Source organism: Macaca mulatta, chromosome 18 (genome assembly GCF_049350105.2).
Source record: "Macaca mulatta isolate MMU2019108-1 chromosome 18, T2T-MMU8v2.0, whole genome shotgun sequence".
NCBI lineage: Eukaryota > Metazoa > Chordata > Mammalia > Primates > Cercopithecidae > Macaca > Macaca mulatta.
The window spans coordinates 10,557,453-10,569,956 of NC_133423.1; the positions used below are offsets into that span (position 1 = coordinate 10,557,453).

Consider the following 12,504-nt stretch of genomic DNA (forward strand, 5'->3'; position numbering starts at 1 on the left):
CAATTCCTACGTCAAAGAGATTTTATAAGATAATGGTTAAGTTCCTTTCCAAATCACTCTCACCAAAGGTGTTTAAAAATGCTTATTTTCATTACAGCTTTGCTAACACTGAATATGTCTCATTAAAAGTTTTTAATCTTACAGGTAAAAATATATAATTGTTTTATTTTCTTAGTTTTAGTGAAGTTATCTTTTCATATATTTTATATTCAAATTTCATAATCTATGGATTACCTATTTTTGTGTTGTATTTAATTTCTTTTTAGTGACTTGTAGGGTGTTTTAATTATAAGATAGACACAATCCTTATGCTTGATTCTACGTGATTAACATTTTCTTTCAACTTTTCTATCCTTTAAATTTATTTATTATTATATTTTTAACCTTAAACTTAAATATTTTATGGAAATGCATAGAGCTTTTCTGTTATGGCAGTTGGGCAATTTTTCATCATGCTCTTCAAGTAGGACTTTCTCTAGTTTCAGATTGAAAACACTTTTCCTGTGTTTCAAGTGTTGTTTAAAAAAATTAAATTTTAAATCAGGCAAAGGCATTGCTGTAATTTCTTATTTATTTGGAAATATTATGGTTCATTCTCTTTATCACTGATGTGAAATGTCTATTTTATTATAAGTTAATTTTTACATGTTCTCTGTTTCTTTACTTTTTTTTCCTATTTTTAATCATGTCAATTACATAAGGATGATTTTCTTTTCTAGCAGTTAGGAAAAATATCTTCTCTCAAAACTTATTTCTTATTGCTGCTTCCCTGAATTTGCTAACTGTGTATTATGTTGTTATTCCTGTGAGATAACATCATCCTTCTTTGTTTAGAATTTCATAGGTTTCAAGCATTGAGAAATTGTAGCATTGGGATCATTATAGAAGTGGGAACTTATACTTAATGATAAAGAATCGGACCAGGGCACTTAGCTAAGTAGTAAGTAGTAGAACTAGTGTTAAGTCTATCCGTTCAGAGCCCTTCCCTTTTCCATCATCTTGTCATAATTAACAGGAACCAAAACAATGACACAGCCCAAGGATAACATATTAAAGTCAAATCCAAGTTCTATGATCACATGTTTGTAGTAAAGGGCAAAAGTTGTAAATTAAGATCTCTCGGTGAGGAAACTTTAGCTAAAATTACATGACTCGGCATAACCTTCTAGAGGCTGTATCAGTTCATTTCTCTACCTAAAACTAGACAGTGTCTAGTGAGTGTATCTACAAGTGTCACTCCTGGACTGATAGCGTCTGCGTCCTCTGAGAACGTATTAGAAATTCATATTCACAGGCTCCACCCTAAACCTATCCAATCAGAAACTGTTTTTACAAGCCCTCCAGGTGATTCTTGTACATCCACAGATTTGAGATGAAAGCCTGTGTTTTAGTGTCACCTTATCTGGGTTAATGTTGCATTTCTTTTCTCTTCAAATTAAGATATTTTAAATTCGAAGTTTGTTCTTTCTAGACATACAAATATTTCATAAAGTTGTGCTTCTTTTTATTTAGTTTCCTTAATATTTCATGAAGATTGTACTGTCGTGACTGAAGTTGGAGCACTATTTTGTCTTCTATTATTTGATGAAGTATCAAGAATGGATATGTGGTGAGATAAAATAATTTATAAGTTTTTTACTCTTAACTGTTTGTCTCAGGTATCTGATGCAATCTTACAGCAATGCGTGGAAATTTCTGGTTTATGAAGCTTATGCTGTCCATGCTACACCCATATGTGGTATGAATTTTGATTTGAATAAACAGTATTCAAAAGCCTATTGGCTCAGAAAGTCTATCTCAAATTTTATTTTTAAACATTACTAAGTATGAAATTTAAAATTACTGCAGTAATTTTTGTCTTTAATACATTTTTAGTACGTACCTTCAACTATGTGTTTTTTTCTTAATATTTCATTATTTTTTTAAAAACTCGGAAGATGTTTAGGACAATAGTATATGATTAGCACTGATCTTGAGCAGGATCCGTGGGCGGAGACACACAAAGTCCACCTGCCATTACCACCAATGCACTGAATCATTTGTTATGTGGAATTTTTTTTTAAAACATGATTTACTCTTCATAAGCACATCTAGGAAGTAGCAAACATGTTGTTACTATACTAAATGATAGACTCAATTGCAGCGCTTGCTTTCATTTGCAGTCAGTGAAGTGAGGTAAGTTGTATTTGTTAGACAAAACTTGGTCTACTCAGTTGCTTCTTTGTTTTTGTTTTTCTTTTACGAAACAGGTCTGTTAATCCTTCCAATAAACCTTCTTTGCCGTCAGTCTTCAGTTTGCCTGTTTCAGTTTTTAGAAGGTAAAGGATTTATTTCTCTGATTTTCTTGAAGGATGAAATGTTACAGAAAGGGAAATCAAAATCTACAATTTCTCACAATTTTCATTTAGCATTTAAATCCCATAACTTGGGCTTTCATGGTTCCTTCATGATGGTGCTTTGAAGATTTCAGTAAGTATATCTCCCCACCACCAATTTTTTATTTTGGTATCGTTCAAATTTACAGGAAAGTTGAAAGAACTATACAGTGCATACCTGTATGTCGTTCAGCCTAGAGTCATCAATTATTTACATATGAGTCTCTTTGCTTTCTCTCTCCTAATATGTATTTTTATTTATATTTAGTTCTCCCTCACCCTCCAATTGGAAATAAGTTTCAGACATAAATTCACTCCCTTCCTATATATTCCAGCATGCACATCCTTAGGTTAAGGACATTATTCTATATAACTGCTACAATATGATCACATCTAACAAGATTACAAATAATTCTGTAACATGATGTGGTTTCTCCAGTTATCTCCAAGTATCTTTTGTATATATTTTTTCATAATGCAATAACAAGTTAAGGTCCTACATTGTGCTTGGTTTTCATGTCTCCTTAGACTTTTTAAAAAAGTAAATTGTTTTTATTGACATATGTCATACATAAAGCATACAAGTCATAAGGGTACAGCCCTTGAAGTTTTCCAAGTAAACGTACTTATTTATGTCACACAGAAATCTGACATAGAATATTACTAACAGACCAGAACCCCTTTTTGTGCTTTCTCATTACCTTCTACCACCCCAAAATGTAATCCTATTTTAATTTCTATTGCCATACATTATTTTTGCTGGTTTTTGAACTTTATAAATAGAGTGCATTATTATGTTGGCTTTTTGCTCAACTTGGAGAGATGTGTCCATATTGTTGCATGAAGCAATAGTTGGTTCATTTTCACTGCTATGTGGTATTCTATCTAAGAATATACAACACTTTTATTTACCATTCTATTTGTAGACGTTTGATTTGTTTTCTGTTTTGGACTATTATGAATAAATGACTGCTAAGAACATTCTTGAACATGTGTCATTGTTGGAATATAGGATATTTATGTTTAGCTTTAGTAGATGCTATCAAACAGTATTACAAAGCGGTTGTGCTGATTTACATTCCCACCAGCAGTGGAAAAGTACTAGGTGCCCCACATCCTCACCAGCCTTTGGTATTTGCATTACCAGTCTTAATTGTGTGTAGATTTGGCTAAATAATAAAACTTACATGACTGCAGTAGTCGTGCTTAGAATGAGATCACATTTGTGGGTGCTGGGAGCTGTCTTGGCTTAGAAGCCTCATGTCCCAAATAGAAAATACATTCTCTAGTGAGCGTGCTGTAGGCATAGTTTCCAGGTTGCTTGTAAGAGCCACAGCACTCAAGATTGCTCAGAGCTGTGCCGTCCCATCATGCGTTTGTAGTTTATTCCTAGATGTCTCAGTCCAGATGTGGGGAGTCATTTTCATCATAAGCAAAGCAGCTTAGTAAATTCTTGACATTCCATATCTATCTGATTTTTACTGGGTAAAGGGAGAGAGTTAGCTCAAGATCACGTTTGTCCATAAAGAGGAGAAAGGGTTTTATTTTTCCTTTACTCACAGTAATGTTGTCATTTAAAAAAGTGTTGCCCATCTGATGGATGTATAGTGGTATCTCAAAGTGGTCCTGATGTATTATTCTTTGCTTTTTATTATTTTCTTCCTTCGATGTTCTTCAGACTTAATTTACTGTTCATTTTCTAACTTACTGGAAGATTGGCCATTGATGAGCCGCCCTTTCATTTAAAGCTATCAATGTTTCTAAGTATGGCTTTTGGTATATTCCACGAATTTGATATGCCATATTTTATTATTTAGTTCAAAATATTTTCTAAGTGTTTTGTGATTTTTTTTTCTTTGATCCAAGGGTTGTTTAGAGTTATTGGGGGTAACTAGTGAAGATTTAGTTTATTAGGTGTTCTAGTTATTTTATTACTAATATTTAGCTTAATATTGACATTAGAAAATATTTTCTATGATTCTAATTCTTTAGAGTTTGTTGAATTTTACTTCATGGCCCAGCATATGGTCAGCTTTTTAAAATGTTCCATGTGTAGTTGAAAATAATAATGTATATGTAGTAGTTGTTGGATATACTGTTCTGTAAGTATCAAAATATATCAGGTTTATTGATAGTGGTCAGATCTTCCCTGTGTCTACTTTACTGTATGTGTGTGAAGTTCTTTCAGGTAGCAGAGGGGCATGTTAAAATCTCCACTATGACATTGTCAGTTCTGGCTGACAGCGTGTTTTGAGGCCATGTAATTTAGTTTGTAAACATGCTGGTGGGTTGTCTCTATCATTATGAAATTATTTCTTTATCTCTAGCAGTGCTTCAGCATATAGAATTCACTTGATCCGTTATTACTGTAGCTTCACCAGCTTTTATTTGGTTAGTGGTTAGCATGATATGTGTTTTTCCATCCTTGTAGTTTTAACTGTTTTGTGTCCTTAAATGTACTGGTTTTTTTTGTAAGAAGTATATAGTTGAGTTTTTTTGGTCCAATCTTACAGTATTTACAGTTTTAATGGAATATTTTAATGAATTTTACATTTACTAGAATTACTTATATTTTTGGATACAGATTATTAGCTTGCTGTTTTCTATTTGTCCAGTGTCTTTTTTTTTTTTCTTTCTTTTTCCTCTCTGGCTTATCTTGATTAATTTTTAAAATTAATCCATGTTTTTCAGCTGTTAACTTGTAGTTATACATACATTAAGTATTCTATTTATTTATTTATTTGTAGCAATTGGGATCTTGCTCTGTTGCCCAGGCTAGTCTTGAACTCCTAGCTTCAAACAATTCTCCCACCTCAGCCTCCCAAAAGTGTTGGGATTACAGGCATGAGTCACTGTGCCCAGCTAAGTATTCTTCTATGTATGTTATTTCTATATATTTTATACAGAGGATTATTTTATAATATAGAGATTATAATTTACTTTCTTGACTGTGAATTAGTATTTTTACCACATCCCAGACAATGGAAGGACCTTAGAACACATTAACTCCATTTAATTGCTCTTCTTTTTTTTTTTCTTTTATTGTCAGGTATTTAAATTCTATAAGATGTTATTATAATTATTTTATGCAGTAAATACTCATTTAGGTTTGTATACCTTGGTCGTTTCTGTTACTTTTTATTGCTTTTTTGGTTTTCCTGCCTCCATCTGAGAATTTTTTTTTGAAGAGATTTTTATTATTTAATGTAGTACACTTACATTAGCAATGATTTCTGTCAGTTTTTTTTTAATCTAAAAATTCTGTTTTAAAAAATGTTATCACTAGGTATAGAATTCTAGGTTGGCAGTTGGAGTCCATTTTTTGTAGGAACATTACTGTCAGTTTTATTGTTGCTTCTTTGAAGGAACTGTGTTCCCCATTCCCTTAGGGGTTCCTTTAGCTGTATCCCACAGCACTTTGCTTGCTTGCTTATTTATTAGGGAGAGTTTATTTTATTTTTATGGGTACATAATAGTACATATTTATGGAGTACGTGTGATATTTTGATATAAACATACAGTGTATAATGATCAAATCAGAGTAATTAGGATGTCCATCACCTCTAATATTTATTGATTCTCTGTGTTAGGAACATTTTAGATCTGCTCTTCTAGTTATTTTGAAATATACAACAAATTGCTGTTGACTATTGTTACTCTATGGTGCTGTGGAACACTAGATCTTATTCCTTCTATCTAAATTTTTATGTACCCATTAGCCATCCCTTCTTAATTCCCCCCTTTCCCACCATCCTTTACAGCCTGTGGTAATCATCATTCTACTCTTTAGCTCCATGAGCTCATTTAAAAAAAAATTTTTTTTTTTTAGCTCCCACATATAAAGGAGAACATGTGATGTTTGTTTTTGTGTGCCTGGATTATTTCAGTTAACATAATGACTTCCAGTTCCATCCATGCTGTTGCAAGTGACAGGATTTCATTCTTTTTTATGTCTGAATGATACGCCCTTGTGTATTTATACCACATTTTTAAATCCATTCATCTATTGATGAACACTTAGGTAGATGCCATATCTTGGTTATTGTGAATAGTGCTGCAATAAACATGGGAGTGCAAATATCTCTTTGACATACTGATTTCCTTTCTTTTGGATATATACCCAGCAGTGGGATTGCTGGATCATATGTAGGTTCTGTTTTTAGTTTTTTCAGGAACTCCATAATGTTTCCAATAATAGCTGTACTAATTTACATTCCCACTAATGGTGTATGAGCATTCTCTTTCCTCCATATTCTTGCCAGCATCTGTTGTTTTTTTGTCTTTTTGATAAACGCCTCTTTAACTGGAGTGAGATATCTCATTGTGGTTTTGATTTGCATTTCTCTGATGATTGATTGATTTGCATTCCTCTGATTATATGAGAATTTTTTCATATACCTGTTGGTCATTTATATGTCTTCTTTTAAGAAGTTTCTATTCAGATCTTTTGCCCAGCTTTTAATTGGATTATTATTATTATTTTGCTGTTAAGTTGTTTGAGTTCCTTATATATTTTGGTGGTTAATCTCTCACCAGTTGAATAGCTTACAGGTGTTTTCTGTCATTCTGTAGGTGGCCTCTTCACTTTGTTGACTGTTTCCTTTGCTACACAGAATCTTTTTAGCTTGATATGATCCCATTTATTTATTTTTGCTTTGCTTGTCTGTGTTTTTGAGGTCTTACTTAATAAATCTTTGCCCAGGCCAATGTCCTGAAGCATTTCTCTGATGTTTTCTTCTAGTAGTTTCATAGTTTCAGGTCTTACATATATGTCTTTAATTCATTTTGATTTGATTTTTATATGTGGTGAGAGACAGAGATCTAGTTTCATTTTTCTGCACATGGATATCCAGTTTTCTGAGTACCATTCATTGAAGAGACTGTTCTTTCCCCAAAGTATGTTCTTGGTGCTTTTGTTGAAAGTTGACAAAATGTGTGGATTTATTTCTGCATTCTTTATTCTGTTTTGTTGGTCTGTATGTCTGTTTTTATGCTAGTATCATGCTGCTTTGGTTACTATAGCTTTGTAGCATAATTCAAAGTTAGGCAGTGTGATGCCTCCATCTTTGTTCTTTTTGCTCAGGATTGTTTTGGCTGTTTAGGATCATGTTTTGTTCCATATACATTTTAGGATTTTTTTATATTTCTTTTTGTTCCTTCTAGGATGCAAATTTACATGCATGTTAGATTATTTCACCATGTAAAGGAAAAACTTGAGACAAAATATACATGCATGTGTCTTTATGATAGAACAAAATTAACTTTGGTTTAAGAGATATTGCTGTTGAATCTGTTTTTATTTCTAAACATATTTCTTGGTTCTTGTTGAATTTATTGATGATGAAACCATGTTATCAAGTGAAAATAATAAGTTGGAATTCAGTCACTTAGTGACCTCTGTGATCATAGGCAATTCACGTATCAGCTTTAAGCCTCATTTTGATCATTTGTAAAATAGGTATCATAGTGCCATACCATCTAACTATGAATGAATGATACAAAATAAGCAGTGTTTGGCATAAAGTAAATATCAGTGTTTTAGCTGAACACCTTTTATGTTTGGTTCACTATATTATTGGGCCCTGACTTCAACGAATGTTAGTTATCTCCGCAACAACTCTAATATAGCATAGAATGTGGTAAGTCCTCAAGAAAGGATTTAAGTATTCTGGGGAGTTTAGAGGAGATGAAAAGAATAATTGAAATACTATATAAATTATGATAACTGTTTAAAATAGGGACTAAGAGAAACCTTTGCATTATTGTGGGTTGGGAGGCATTGAACTAGCCCTCATTTGTGATTCTGTTTTTGAGTAGCATTTAAGAATTTGAAAGTTTGTAATTATTTGTACACATTTTCTTTAGGTATCATCTACCTGTTCATGTAATCAGACACCATGCTGTGAGTCCTTACTCCATAGTTTTGCCCTTATCTGCTGATTGTTTGGACTTGAAGCCGGTGTCAGATATGCTGAGAATAGCTTGGAACCTGTCATGGTATCATGGGAGTGATAATCTGTTGAAGCAAATGAACTCTGAAAGTAAAACGCAAGAGTAAGCTCTTACTTTGTTGAAAAAGCATTTGCAATTAATTAATTGTAATTAATTAGTTAGGTTTTACTTTTTCCTTAAGTCTGGTAGCTTTTTCCCTTGATATCATCTGATTCTGCTTTTTAGCAGTTATAATTTTCACTTTCTTTTAAAGATTACATGTGTTTATTACTTTTCATCTATTATACAAGAAAATTTTAAATGAAAAAGCATTTTACTCTGTACTGTTATAGAGGTTAATGTCTGATTTGTTCATAGATATGAATCACTAGGAAAGGGGTTCTGGATTAGAATAAAATCTCAGTAAGTATATGCATGAGCATTATCATTAGTGTGATGTTGATTACTTTTGAGTATCTTAATATTCTAATATGTCTGTCTTATGTGAATAAAAATTTTTGTGGGAAGAAAAGTCATTATAAACATTTGGGGTGCCAATGTAAAATCCTAATATTGGCAGATATGTATCAGTTTTTCTTTTGGCTGTAAGTCAATCTTTTGTTAAAAGAAAAGATAAAACAACTTTTGGGAGAGTTTATAATAGAAATAAATGTGAGATTTCATTTAAATAGCTTTATGTTCCTCCTTCTTTTTTTTCTTTTTGTCTAGATTTTTAGATGCATTGAAGTTATCCACAGAGGATGTCCTCACTCTGAAGATAACACACATGGCTAGTGGGCTGCAGGACTGCCTCCATTCCATTGTTCAGGCTGCAGCCCACAGGGAAGTTAGGGCTGCTGTCACTAGGATGAGTTTTTATCTTCTGAATGACAGATTGTCTTTAAAGGGTGGCCCTGGTCCCTGTGGGGTTACCTTGAAGTCCTTGGCTTGGCACACAGCACTGAACAGGTCAGTGTAAGGTCAAGGCTGCCAGTTTCAAAGACCTGGATTGTATTGCATTTGTGTTCATCTCCTAACCTTTGAAGATAAGAGTCTATGCCCTTACTGCTGCTATCATAGAAAGAAAAACTCCAGGATTTGTATCATCTGTAAGAATAGCCAAAGAGAAATTTTTAATTTAGGTATTGCATTGTTGAAGGGATTATTAATAAACTTATAACAATTTATTATCGTTAGAAAATTTTACCTCACAAAAGTAAATAATTAGGGTAAGACATGGATGAAACAAATTGAATGTTTATTTCTATCCATGTTATAAATGAGTTGAGACATCAGTGAATTGATTAATAGGTGTGGTACACCTGCCACAGGCTGTTTTGTTTTGTTTTGCTTTTGTTTTGTTCTTAATTATATCATTTTTCTTTTTACTCTCAATTTCATGAAGTTGATTGCCATGTGGAGGTCCTTTATAGCAGTTAATTGGGAAGGCTCTAGCTTGTCAGTTTAACATGCTTAACTTGTAGCAGATGGTTGCATTTGCAACAAGACTGATAAGCAACTGCTGCAAGCAGGTTTTCATTTTATTCTTCATGTGACTTTAGTATAAAATGTATAACTTTATTATTTAACATAAAATGTGCAGTTTTTAAGCTGCTAGGTTAAATGAGTTCCCAAAATATGAATTCCTTTATTAGTTTAGCTTTAAAGATTAGTTTATCTGATTAGGCTTTCCAGTGGTGTGCTGGTGCCCACTAATACAGCCTTGTGAGAGAGCTGATGGTTGAATTTTCAGGATTTTTGTAAGTTGATTGTTAAACACAGCCATTCTTAACAATCATATAAACTTACAATTAAATAAGTTATATGAAAAATAAAGGTAATGAATATGCAAACATCACTTTCTAATTATGTGGCAACATTTTACTGTTATCTTTGTTCTTAGGTTATGCATACATGTACACTACAGGGGTATGTATTTTATGGAAATAACTACAGTGGAATGCCAGTGTGCATCTCTTCACAACTTCATGTTACATGGGTGGCTCCAAATTGTCTGGAGTGGGTTATTTACACCATGGAAATTGACAAACACAATAAGTCAGCACTCTACTTCTGTTAGACAGTTACATATTTATCAGCACACTCCGGCATTTAAACAGTTTTGCCAGTTGAAGAATGCATAAATCCTTCACTTTAAATAAATTTAATATGTCCCTATTTGTCAAAAGAAATTTTAACATAAAAGCTGATTGTATTCATTGCACTAAGTTTTCTTTCTCTTGTGAATTAAAACCATAGAAATAGTATGCAATACCGCATTACAGGAAAGACTCTCAAACTGTGGGTCAAGGAAGCCTTTAGAGTGTTTCAGATTGCACAGTAGCAATAACTATATGTGAGCATCACATTTTTATTGTTAGTTTCCTCAGGACTAGTGTTAAGTGGAGAGCATAGACTGTGTATATGTTTTTTTTATATATATAATATTCATCTCATATTTGGTTTTTAGGTCTGTGCTTGATCATGGCAACACAGACACTACTGCCTAATTTATAAATATTCATGTGTTTCTGCTGTATTATGTTTCACTAAAGAATGTACCAAGCACCATTTAAGTTGTTGGTTCATCTTAGATAATTAGTCAAAAAGGTGATGTTCCTATTTATCATTAAACTCAGTGAAAGCAAAACTAAAACTTGTTCATACTATTTTACATGCTATTTTTCATTTCATTCCATCCTTTCAGAGTATTTTTCTAATCTCAATTTTCATAATCCGATACATGCCATCCTACGGAGCTGAATGTCATTTTGGGGATGTGGGAATTTTAAGTAAGGAAAAATAATAATGAGACAAACACCACATTACTAAGAAATATAGCATTATATATCCCTGGTGTTGGACTGCTTAGTTTAGTATTCATGTTTTAAAACTTGCTAGCCGTATGACTGGGGAAAAACGACTTAACCATATTGTTGCTTGAGTCTTCTTGTCTTTGAAATAGAGGTACTTACTTCACACTGTTGTTATGAAGTTTGACAAAAACCCTGCTCTTAGAGCATAGGCTGGCACAAGGTTGGTGCTCAATAAATGCTGAATATTAAGATTCGTATTATTGTCACTCTTATTAACATTTTGATGCAATTGCTTTAGATTTATAAAAAATAAAACATTACAGATAAAATTGAATCTCATATCTCTTCCTGATTGCTTTTTTAAAAAATGATTTTCCAAACTACTTTTCCCTTTTAAATAAAAGTTTTATTGTCTACTAATCTTTTAGCTCTCTTAAACCAGTTTTTTTTCTTTTTAAAGAAATCTAGGAAAATTGGCTCATATCCTTTTACTCCAAACTTACATCCTAAGTCTACCTTCTGTGTTTTCCATGCCTCTTACAAACTGGTAGCATCCTTGCAGGACTTTTTTCCCCCCTCACTTTATTACCTTATTTTTTCAAGTTGGTCAGAATTAGGTTTGAAGTACTAATCCTTATCAGTGAAACATGGCATTGCTCAGTATGAAAAAGCAAGTTTCATTGGACAGTTAGAGTTAGTGTTTTTCCCCTTGGTATTTTTTTGGTACTTTTCCTGAATTTGTTATTTTTCTCTTATGATATTTGTCACTTCTAGTTATTTTAGTTACTTGTCCACATGTTTTTTCCACTATAAACTCATGTTCTTGAAGGCAGATACCCAGTTTGTTTCAACTTTGCATTTTTCAAAGCATTTAGAACAGTGTCTCATAAAATAGCGTCCTCACAAGGCACCTGTTAAGGCCCCATATCTGTGATGAACAGTGGTATTGTGTATTTTAAAGCGCTAGAAACCATGATTATTGTCTTTTCATTATAGGTTTTTACAAGTGCTTCCTGCTTGCACTGAAGATGAGAAACTGCTAATAGATATTGTACATTTTTTAAATAAATTAATAAAAGAACAAAGAAAAAATTCTTCACTAGAACTTCTAAACTGGATTCTCGAATTACTTCTTAGACATGTAAGTGGTGTTATTAAGGAATTTGGACTTTAAGTTTGGGAAGTAACTTATTCGTAGAAATCATTAGCATTATATTATGGAAAAGGGTAATTTTATATTGCCTGCGCTCGGTAAAGTTGTCCTTATGTAATGAATGGCTCATAACATGCCTTTCCTGATACGATTGTGAATGTGTTTATTAAAATTTTGTACAGTGAATGGGACCTACAGTCTTGTGTTTAATCACACCTGTTCTGCATGT

At 32.6% G+C, this 12,504-nt stretch overlaps 1 protein-coding gene across 3 annotated transcripts in view; it reads left to right on the top strand.

Annotated features, from left to right (window-relative positions):
• Nucleotides 1–12,504, top strand: part of RTTN (rotatin) — a 195,039-nt gene that overhangs the window by 68,491 nt on the left and 114,044 nt on the right. For all 3 annotated transcript variants that reach the window (XM_077974806.1, XM_077974807.1, XM_077974808.1), the window contains exons 22-26: nt 1,513–1,609; nt 2,250–2,318; nt 8,241–8,429; nt 9,036–9,275; nt 12,119–12,263. In XM_077974806.1, the coding sequence (XP_077830932.1) occupies nt 1,513–1,609; nt 2,250–2,318; nt 8,241–8,429; nt 9,036–9,275; nt 12,119–12,263 (740 nt within the window). The remainder of the gene's footprint in view (nt 1–1,512; nt 1,610–2,249; nt 2,319–8,240; nt 8,430–9,035; nt 9,276–12,118; nt 12,264–12,504) is intronic.